The 10,951-nt window shown below is 39.7% G+C and overlaps 6 protein-coding genes across 6 annotated transcripts; all 6 read left to right on the forward strand.

Moving 5' to 3' along the window:
* Positions 1–2: 2 nt before the first annotated feature.
* On the forward strand, positions 3–962 carry TM35_000162750 (adenylate cyclase-like protein; the record flags this gene model as incomplete). The annotated part of the gene is made up of 1 exon (XM_029026147.1): positions 3–962. A coding segment is annotated over one exon (960 nt), but the record flags the coding sequence as incomplete, so codon positions are not given.
* Positions 963–1,890: 928 nt separating this feature from the next.
* TM35_000162760 (proteasome subunit beta 3) lies at positions 1,891–2,508 on the forward strand (the record flags this gene model as incomplete). The annotated part of the gene is made up of 1 exon (XM_029026148.1): positions 1,891–2,508. One exon carries the CDS (start codon positions 1,891–1,893, stop codon positions 2,506–2,508), a length of 618 nt encoding a protein of 205 aa, XP_028882704.1.
* A 683-nt stretch (positions 2,509–3,191) lies between these two features.
* Positions 3,192–3,593, forward strand: TM35_000162770 (DNA-direcetd RNA polymerase II, subunit 9; the record flags this gene model as incomplete). Its single annotated transcript, XM_029026149.1, has 1 exon — positions 3,192–3,593. The coding sequence occupies one exon, from the start codon at positions 3,192–3,194 to the stop codon at positions 3,591–3,593; it is 402 nt and encodes a 133-aa protein (XP_028882705.1).
* Positions 3,594–4,106: 513 nt separating this feature from the next.
* Positions 4,107–4,658, forward strand: TM35_000162780 (uncharacterized protein; the record flags this gene model as incomplete). Its single annotated transcript, XM_029026150.1, has 1 exon — positions 4,107–4,658. One exon carries the CDS (start codon positions 4,107–4,109, stop codon positions 4,656–4,658), a length of 552 nt encoding a protein of 183 aa, XP_028882706.1.
* A 478-nt stretch (positions 4,659–5,136) lies between these two features.
* Positions 5,137–9,684, forward strand: TM35_000162790 (putative pantothenate kinase subunit; the record flags this gene model as incomplete). The annotated part of the gene is made up of 1 exon (XM_029026151.1): positions 5,137–9,684. One exon carries the CDS (start codon positions 5,137–5,139, stop codon positions 9,682–9,684), a length of 4,548 nt encoding a protein of 1,515 aa, XP_028882707.1.
* Positions 9,685–10,473: 789 nt separating this feature from the next.
* Positions 10,474–10,809, forward strand: TM35_000162800 (uncharacterized protein; the record flags this gene model as incomplete). The annotated part of the gene is made up of 1 exon (XM_029026152.1): positions 10,474–10,809. One exon carries the CDS (start codon positions 10,474–10,476, stop codon positions 10,807–10,809), a length of 336 nt encoding a protein of 111 aa, XP_028882708.1.
* Between the last annotated feature and the right edge of the window lie 142 nt (positions 10,810–10,951).

Genomic DNA, 10,951 nt, shown 5'->3' on the forward strand with positions numbered 1-10,951 from the left:
CTGGCCTGGATGATGAGGAGAAGATGAAAGAGTACCTGCTGGAGCTGGGTGCCCGGCATGTGGCGTACAATGTCACAACCGAACAGATGCGGATGTTCACTGAACCCTTTATTTACGCGTGCCGTCACTTTCTTGAAAATGAATGGAATGTGGCGATGGAGTCCCGCTTCATGTGGGCGTGGGAATTCATGTTGAAATGGCTTTCATCTGGAATGGAAGGGAATCTCAAGAGTATGGAGAACACGCGAGCCCCCAACGGCGCGGAACCTTTTTGTCTGCTTTTTGTCGACATTGAGGGAAGCACGCAGCTGTGGGCGAGAGATGCACAGTTGATGGAACTGGCAGTCAAAAAATACCATCGCATTCTGCGTTCTATCATTGCTCTTTACAACGCATACGAGGTGAAGACAATTGGCGATTGTCTTATGATTGCGTGTCAGGACGTATATGTGGGTCTTCAGATAGCCCTCTCGGCTCAGATGGAGCTAATGCGCGCAGCCCCCATAACGCCTGGGTTCAAAATGCTTGAGCAAACAGAGGGTGGCGGTGATCCTTCCTGTTGGCGTAACGACACCGTTCGTGTGCGTGTGGCTGTGCAGCACTGCACCGATGCTGTCGCTGCCTACGATACAGTTCACCAGCGGTATGATTACTACGGTCCCTCGGTGAACTGTTGTTCCCGTATTGAGAGTATTGGATGTGGTGGACAAATACTGATGTCGAAGGAGTCACTTGATGTTCTCAAGGCGATGTCGGCGTTTCACGACAATCCCTGTCCTGTTGATCTTCGACAGATAAAGATTGAGACCACCTTGGAGGACTCGAAAGGTCTTGATGAGTTTATCACTGTGAAGGATGTGGGCCCCACGGTGTTAAAGGATATTTCCCAACCCGTACATTTGGTGAGCATCACACCCAAGTGCCTGAGCGGAAGGAAGTTTTTTAATAAAAGACGAAAGTAAATTAGATTTTTTTGGTGTGTGTTCCTTTTTTTATGTGGAATAGTAAAAGTTCTTTTTTTTTTGTTATTTTTTTTTTTTCTGATTAGATGTGTGTTATCCTTCAATTGAAAGGATAATAGAAAACATGATAATAATCCTTTTGGTTGTGATAAATTTTTGTAATGTGTTTATCACTTTTAGTAAAAGAATATTTTCTGTTTTTTTCTTTAGCTTTCAGTTTAGTGCCAAATGGCTCTCGTTTTTCTCTTCTTTTTGTTGTTGTTTTTTTTTTTTTTTTTTTTCTTCAGTTCTTTTCCTCTCCTATACAAGCACACACACACACATATGAAGGGTTGTTGTTTCTTTGAGTGTAGTGTCTAAATGAAGCAGCCGTATAAGACGTCCTGGCGTGTTTATCTTCCAGGTATGTTTGTGCTTGGTATTTACAGTTTTGCTGTTTACTTCAGTCGTACACGGAGCGAAGTGGTTAAGTATGGCCATGATTTTGTGCCCATTTACTCTGAAGATGGAAAATTGGAGGGTTTCACACATCCTGTGCTTGTTAGGGCCGGTGATAAATACCGTAGTAGTGAGGAGTCAAAGGTAAATTCTGAGTAAAGTAATAGTGATAAAGTTGTCGGGGGTGGTGGTGAGAAAGGGAAGTGGGATGTTGAGACCCATGTTGTGAATGTGTGTTGTGGATGAAGATACCTTTTTTTCTTTTGACTATAACATCTCATGCTTCTGATCTTGGGTATGGTGTTTCCAGTGCTTTATATATTTCGTTTTTTTTTTTTTTTTGAATGGTTTTATCCTTTTGCATATATCTCTCTATATTTATTAGATACCATCGCTAGATAAACTACTACTACTACTACTAATATTACCCGTACTTCATCCACTGTTACTATATTGACCTTATTTTGTTTTGCGTTTCGTAATTACCTTCATGTCGATTCTTACTTACAGTGGTGGTTCCTGCCTGGCGATGGCGGGTAAGGAGTGCTTTGTCATCATCTCTGACAACCGCCTCGGTGAGCAGCTGAAAACCATCTCGATGGAGGTGCCGAAACTCCATGTAATCAACGACAGCATTGTGCTTGGCCTTACTGGTCTCCGCACCGACCAACAGACGTTCGCCCAAAAACTCCGTTTCCGCACGGAGATGTATAAACTGAACGAGGAGCGTGACATAAGCGGCAAGGCCTTCGCCGCGTTAGTGGCGTCCATGCTGTACGAGGCCCGTTTCGGTCCGTGGTTTGTGGAGCCTGTCATTGGCAGCGTGGACCGGAAGACGGGAGAAGTGTATTTGTGTGCGATGGATCTCATCGGGGCCCCGTGCGAGCCGGAGGACTACGTGTGTGCGGGGACGTGTGCGGAGAGTCTCCACGGGATGTGTGAGGCGCTCTGGCGGCCGGGGCTCGGGCCGGAGGAACTCTTCGAGGTGGCCGCGCAGGCGATGCTCTCGGCCTGTGACCGCGACTCGCTCTCCGGCTACGGCGCCGTTGCCGCCATCGTCACCCGCGAGAAGGTGACCACGCGACTCATTAAGGGACGCAAGGATTAGGCACCCACAAGGGTGGGGAGTGGGAGAGAGAGAGAAAGGAAGAAAGAAAAAAAAAGAGAAGGAGAATAAAAAAAAGGTGTGGGGGGTGGGAGAGGGAGATAAAGAGACCATACAGGGGAGATGAAAGAACGAGAAAAAAAAAAAAAAGAGGGAGGTGGTTTGAGTAGAGGTGATGGTTGGGATAGAGGGAATTATGATGTAGAGCGGGGTGTCCACTTTTTTTTTTTTTGATTTTGTTCATCTGTTTTTGTAGTACGGTCTTTTTTTTTCTATCTTTCTGTTTACCTCTATCACACACACATTCTCTCTCTCTTTATCTGTTTCTCTATGTCTTTCTTTCTATCTCCTTCCCTATCTTGTTTTTCCTCTTTTTCGTGCTTTTTTTTTGTTTGTTTTCCTTTTTTTCTCATGATATGTGGTAGGATTCGGATTTGCGTCGAATGCTGCAGAGCAAAGTATGAGGGATTGCTATGGGTATTTCTGCCTTGTGTTATTCTGAGATCTTTTTTTTGATGAATATACAGTTATTCACTTATATTTGATGTCTATACTTCTTTTATTTTTTTTTCTCCCTTTTTTCATTTTATATATTTGTTTTTTTATTTTCTTTTTCTTTCTTTCTAATGTATGATCGATGCTCTCTGTGTTTGAAATTAAAATAACAACAATAACAATAAGGGAAGATGCAGACTACACTAACGCACTTAGATGACGCACCTATGCTCTTCTGTGAGCGGTGCAATAACCTTCTCTACCCTGAAAATGATCCTCTTGATAGGCAAATGAGATGGCGATGTAACTACTGCAAGACTACTGAGGTTCATGATGAAAACAAGCTTGTGTATATTTTAAATCTCAAGGTAAAAACTGGTACAGTAGAGGAGTTGGAGTTGTTGGCTGAATTTGCAAATGACCCCACAGCACAACGTGACCCAACAAAAAGGTGCAGTCGCTGTGGAGAAAATGATGTGACATGCTTTGTGAATCCTCTTGGTCAGCCTCATGAAGACATGACTCTTTACTTCGCGTGCGCAAACCCCAAGTGCCGCCATGTGTGGAAGAGCGGTGATACACAGGAACAGTAAAAGTAAGGGAAAGAAAAAAAAAAAAAAAAACATATAAAGGAAAATAATTGGCTGCACGTATACATGTATGTGTGTATACATCTCTCGTTATGTGTTCGTTTGTGAATGAGACAGAAGGCCTTTTTTTTTGAGTATGTTCCTGTATCTTTCTTTCTCTCTGTATGTGTGTGTTGTTGTTCTCCGTTGCAGTTTAACTATACTTGAGATATAAATACCTTTACTTGCAATTTTTAATTGCTAATATATATATATATATATATATATATATATATATATATATATGTATTTTTTCTTTTTTTTTTGATATATCGGTTTCTCTCTTTCCTTTTATTTTCGCTTTATTTCCTTGTTTCTTTCTTTCTTTCTTTTTTTTCTTTTCTGTCATCATGATTATCGTCGTTATCATCATTGATTATGATTATAATGATGATGATACATGCATACTCATTGTTTTCCCTTTGTATGGAATGTACTTTGATGTAGATAGTAAAGTGGTCCAGATCAAGTGTGAAAATGTACATCTTTGGACTTTCTATTCCGTTGATGCTGCTCCTCTGGCACTTTATTTGTTGTATCCTTAGCATTGTAGAGTACGTGATATGGATTCGTAAGCAGTCATTGTTAGATGTTGGAGGAACATTGCGTGGTGCCCATCTCGCATTTGATATTATTGGTATAGTCGGTTACAGTTTTGGAGGTGCACCACTTTTTGTCTACGCATATAAATACGGACTATCGTACAGTAAACGTAGAACTAGACTTTTGTTGGGTATGGCCGTGATGTTCATAGTGTGGTCATTTCCTATATTTATTATTGAATTTGTTATATTAGTTTCTTTGGGTGGTAGGAATTATCCACTGGATGGTATTGTTTTTATTTTGAGTATTATATCGTCTATTCTAGATGGTTTTTGTATTTGGTTTGGTTATATGCGTTTTGCCGCGCATTGTATTCATCACTATCGTGGAATAGAACGACAGATTGACCCACGTGACAGTTTAACACCTTATCCGATGCAACCCGTTCGTCTAGTTGCAGGCGTGGATCAACCTGATACTATTTAGAGAATCAAAGATAATAAAAAAAAATAAAAATAGAAATAAAATAAAAAAAAACAGAAGGATCTTTGATTTGTATTTGTATTTGTTTATTTATTTTTTTTGTCTGTTTTTTGTTTTTGTTTTTGTTTCTGTCTGTGTAAGTGTATATGTTTGAAGAGATATGAAGAGTATATGCCTTTATTTTATACAGCCAGGTGACAAGTAACCCACAGGACGATGATTTTAGAGTGTTTCTCTAATCTAACCGGTTCTGCAAAGTGTCACATACACTTATTTCCTTATTTTCTTTTTTTTTTTTTTTGTCGTTGTTGTTGGTTTACTTTCCATTTTTTTTTTTTTTTTGGTGGGGTGTTTCATCTTCTTGTACTCCCATTACTTTTACTTGTTCTTGTTGTTGTTGTTCTTGTCGTTCAAGATAGTGTAAATACAAGTAATAATAAAAAAAAAATAATAATAATAATTATAGATTTCGAACATTTAAATGCATTTCCAATCCTTACAGAGGTCTGAAGGGGGTGAATCCCGAGAAGGTGGTGCGAATAATATTTGTGCTAACAATAACGGACATGTGTATGGTGAAAATGTGGAGGTTCGTGTTTTGAGTTATAATTTTAATATTCTTCCTCGAGGTTGCGGTGGTTTTCAGAATGAACGTATCACCACCTTCCTGGAGTGTGTGGATCAGTATGATGTCTTATTACTGCAAGAGGTCTACGCCACCTCATTGCTTCCATACTTTGTACAGAAACGTATCTGTGCAAAAAAGAGATTATTGGATGAGTTAAAGCAACGGGGATTTTCACACTATGTGATCTCAAAACAACCTTCATACCCTACAATATTTAAAAACAACGTATTTACAGATAATGGACTTATTATAGCGTCTAGGTTTCCTATTGGGCAACGTGGATCCTATACCTTTTGTAGTGACAAGAGAAGTGAACAATCTGTCCGAAGAGGTTGCCTGTTTGCTGAAGTAACAGTTCCAACAAGTGGTAAAGGAAGTGAATCTATTCTTTTCTTTAATGTTCATCTTCGTCCTGAAGAAAGTTCTGTTGAAGCTTCAGCACAGGTTATGGAAACACGTCGTTTTGTGGATTCAGTTCTTGGTCATCTTAACGCTTCTCAGGAAGATGGTAATCATCTTCCTTTTGTTTTGGCAGGTGATCTTAATATTAACGGTATTGATCTTCATCATGTGGGACAAACAACAAAGAAACTTAATGATTTTATGAATGAGTTTCAAACATTAGGTGGGGGAATTACGGAAGTTATATTTGATACATATGGATATCATCCACCTACAAGACCAACCAAGTTATTTTTCCCAACACAATCGAAATTAAATCGTAATTCTCTTACCCCACAGAGACAGGATTATTTTTTTGTGAACCCTACAGTAAAAGTTTCTGCAGCACGAATTCAGAAGTTTGTTACGAGCAGTGAACGACCTTATGTATACCTCTCTGATCATTTTGGTGTGTCAGCGGTACTTAATATTCCTGTTACTGGAAGAGTGGTACATCAAAGTACACTAACACGACGACAACTTAATCTTGCCGTAGCAGGTGAAACTGTACATGAACACTCTAACCCTTTTTCAAGTACAAAAATGGAAGTTATTCCTCTTTTCTTACTTGCATGCGTTCCAATGTATTTTAATTATTGGGTACTATTGGGTTTAGCAAGTTTATGGATGTTATTGTGGTGGTTTAGCTCTCAAATACGTGTTCTTGGTAATGAACGAAAGTTTGCTATTGTAACAGATGATGTGGTTAAAGGAAAGGATAGTATCAAACTTTTACATCCAAGAGAATATGATATTTTGCAAGGAGCAAATAGTATCGCAGATCTTTGGCAACGAGCCGTTCAGAGACACAAAACACTACGTTGTCTAGGACAGCAAAATGATGTTGGAGATCCTGTTTGGTTAACTTATGCCACTGTGGACGCTCAGGCACGAGAACTTGGTTCTGGTCTATGTGCACTTGGTGCTATGCCTGGTGATGTTATTGGTGTAGGCTGTCAAGCAAGTGTGAAGTCTGTTATTCTTGAAATTGCCTGTGCTATGTATGGATTTACAACACTTCCATTGGTTGGGAAAAGTACAACGTTTCGAACACTTATTGATGAACACAAGATAAAGATTGCCTTCGCTAGTCGTGGGGCAGTAGGATCTCTATTAACATGTCGTTCACGTAGTTTAGAAACGATAATTCATATGTATCCTTTTTCGGATGCAACTGATAGTGCCATGGCACGGGATGTTGATATTTCACTTATTCCATATGATGAAGTTTGCCATAAAGGTCGTTTACATGTTGTACCAACATCATTATGTGTGGATGGTGATAGTGTTTTTTCACTCGTCGTCGATACAGTTACAAGTGGTGAAACTCTTAAGACGATTCGAATTACACACGCTGAAGTATTACATAATATTCGTACTCTTGTTGCTACTTCTGTACTCCCTTCACCAGGTAAAAAACATATTATGGTTCAATTTACACCATTTGGAGTATTTTTTAACCGTATATTTATACTTGGACTCTTTGCCCATGGTAGTTGTGTAGCCACATCAGAAGTGGCAAGTCGAGATGTATTTGCAACATTTCGACCAACTATTATGTTGGCTAATCCTTCATTGTTTGATACAAGTGCTATTGAACTAAAACGTGCAAATGAACGTTATGGACGTATTTATTCTTGTTTGTTTGATATGGTATATCAACTACGTTCTGTTCTTATTAATGTACACTATCGCGATTCAGCTTTTTTACGTTTCCTCTTTTTTCGTTCTATCAGACGTCAATTTGGTGGTAATGTGGAAAAAATTGTCATGTGTACATCTGAAGAAAGTTTACCATACAGACTTGAAGAACATATTACGGTTTGTTTCGCTCCTTGTTTACGAGAAGTTTTCTTTTTACCATCTGAGGGTGTCTTTTGTGTAGATGGTATTCCAGCTCCTAATGTTCGTGTTACACTTGAAGCATTTGATGAACCATCAAAAAAAGCAAAGATTGGACAATTAACACTTACTCGTGAAGATGGGAAATCACATACACTTCCTATTGCGGCTAAATGGGACGATGATCGAACCTTACGTCTTATGGGAGCAACAAATGGGGTTTTATTACCGGTTAAATGTGAATATGTGGTAGCAGCAGAATTAGAACGTATTCTTGCTCAATCACGTTATGTAAGTGATATATTCCTGTATGCGCGACCATCTCAGCCAATCATCGCTGTTGTAACACCTAACCGTGATACAGTGGAATTTGAGTGGCAACATCAATATAAGAAACAACAACAATTACAAGAAGAAAAAGAAGTGGATAATTATAAAAAGTCTAACATGAAAAATAACGGAATCAACTTGTATGATAGTGAAGGTATACCATTAAGCTGGACAGATTTATCTCGTTACGCATCCGATCTTCTTCTTGCTGACTTCCGAAGTATTATAAAAGCAAATCATCTACATGAGTCTTATGTTCCACAATTCGTTCACCTTCATCCTCACCCATTCAGAGATCATGGAAATTTTTTGACACCTTATGCAGAAATCCAACGTAATTCTTTGGTATTGTATTTTAAATCTGTTTTCGATCGTCTATACTCAGATTCTGAGTCTACTGTTTTACCACCCCCTTGTTGTGGTATTACCAGTGATGATGATACATCAACTAACGGAGCTTCTGGGAACTCTCTCCCTTTTCGAGTTCCTGTTGCAATTGATATTGGTGGTACATTCGCTAAAATGCTTTATGTACAACCCCCTGGTAGTTATAAACTTCCTGATTATTTGGTTCACGAAGCGTCTTCACTTTCTAAAACGTTGGGGATGCGAATATTTAATTTTTTTAAAAATCCAAAGGATGCGGAGAAGGAGTTGAGTGAAAATCCTTCTTCAATGGTAGGTACAGTACGCTTCGCAAAGGTACCATCGAAACGTATTCCTGAACTTGCTGCTTATTTGGGTGATATTAAATTTCTTGATCTTTACAAGCAGTCATACCATGATCATGTGCGTGCGACAGGAGGTGGTGCATTTAAATTTTCATCTCTTGCAAAGAAACGACTGCAGACAACATTTGAAGTTATGCGAGAGATGGATGCTGTGGTTCAAGGCCTTGGTCTTGTTATCCGCGAAGCACCGGAGTCCATCTTCACAGTTGATCCTCCCACCGGAACACATCACGCACACAAGTTGTGGAGTCCCCCTGGTGATGTTTTTCTCCCATACCCGTGTCTTCTTGTGAACATTGGCTCCGGCATTTCTATTATTAAAGTCCACGGCCCCGATGGATCGCATGTGCGTGTGGGTGGAAGTCCCATTGGGGGTGCGACCTTCTGGGGCCTCGTGCGCACCATGACGGACGTCACCTCGTGGGAGGAGGTGATGGAAATAATGCGGTTGGACGGCCCCGGCGATAATCGCAATGTGGATTTGTTGGTGGGTGATATTTACGGCTACAACGCGGCGGACCTGCCGGCGATGCTTTCTGTGGACACCGTCGCCAGTACGTTTGGGAAGTTGGGGACGGAGCGGTTCTACGCGGCACCATCAGGGCCAACATCGCCAAACTCATCCACCAAGAACAATACGAACGGCATGGCCACAGCAACAACAGCAGCCGCAGGCATTAATCATAATAATAACCATAATAACAGTAATAATAATAATAACAGCAACGGCAATGGTGGTAGTAATCATCTTCACGGAGAAAGTAACACAACGGTGGCAAAGAAAAAACCGTCGGCTATTGACATTGTCCGCTCACTACTCAATATGATTTCCAGTAACGTTACGCAACTCGCCTACCTCCACAGTCGTATGCAGAATGTCCCGAACATTTTCTTCGCCGGTGGGTTTGTACGGGATAATCCTGTTATATGGAGTCACATCAGCTCAACACTGTTGTACTGGTCTAAGGGAGAGTGTCACGCACACTTTCTCAAGTACGACGGTTATCTTGGCGTCCTCGGATCTGCAACCATGTTATCAGATACAGAGGTGTCATGAAGTGTGTTAAGTAGGTAACAATGGTGTATGGTGTGTAAGGAGGGAAAGGAGGAAGAAAAAGAAGGCAAAACAATAAAAGGGAAAAGTCAAAGGACCAGGTGGAGTAAAATATATTATTCATATATAATCAGTAAAACTGTGATATACAGTGTGAAAGAAAGGAAATGAAAATTGAATGATACTTATTTCTTGGGGTTTGTCTTTTTTTTTTCATTTTATTGTATGTCTACAAACTGAGGATGCAGAACAAGAAGGATGGTAGAAAAACAACAACAACAAAAAGAAAAAATATCACTATTCTTTCTTAGAATTTGTTGGTAATAGTTTTTTTTTTACCTGACTTCTCTGTTGGATTTATTTTCGCTTACTGTTTTGAAAAAGAAAAAAGGAAAAAAAAAAAACCGACAAAAAAGAAGAAGGAGTATGTGCCAGTCAAATATGTACTGCGCGGCATTCGAGTGTACTTGATCCATTTTATGCCTTTAAAGAAACCAGCTGCACGTTAGCTTAAAGGTAATGGAAAATAATCTGACTTTATGATATTTTGGGTGTTAGATGTGTCTTTTTTTTTCTTTTCTTTTCTTTTCTTTTCTTGTTTTTTTTTTTTTTTTTGTTGTTTATGATCTTCGATTATTTTTTTTTTTTCCTATTCCTTTCGTGCTGTTTGTTCTCTATTTATTTATTTTCTCCTCTTATCAAGACTGTAAGAAAAAATTAAGGATTTTTTTTTGTTTCGTGGCTTGCTTCATCATTTCATCAATTCCAAAGAGAGAGAGAGAGAGAGAGTGAATGGAACGTCCAGCACCAAATCCCATTCTGCTGCGTGGAGAGCAACGGCCTAATGTAGATGACGTACCATTATTCTCTTCCTCCTATTATCAAGTCTGTAGTGATCTTAGTGAGGAGAATCGTAAACTGAAGGAAGAACTCCGTGCTGCCAGAGAACGTATGGGTGTACTTGAGGATACTTTATCAACCCTATTATCACGTGGAGCATTACCGCGCTATTCACAGTTCCTACCGCCGTATTTCATCGCACGGCATCAAAGGACACTCGCAGCCATTGATGTCTACGGGGAACAATACCGTGAAGCCGTACGACGCGGTCTCCTTTCTGTAGAATAGATAAATGTTATTGCTGTTGCTGTTTTGTTTTTCTTTTTGTATCGTATTTACTTTTCACTTAGTCCCTATCTTTCTTTCTCTCTGTTCATGTGGTGTATATACATCGATATATTAGTATTTTTTTTTTTTTTTTTACCTATTC

This window comes from Trypanosoma theileri (assembly GCF_002087225.1).
Source record: "Trypanosoma theileri isolate Edinburgh chromosome Unknown TM35_Tth_16_V1, whole genome shotgun sequence".
Lineage (NCBI taxonomy): Eukaryota > Euglenozoa > Kinetoplastea > Trypanosomatida > Trypanosomatidae > Trypanosoma > Trypanosoma theileri.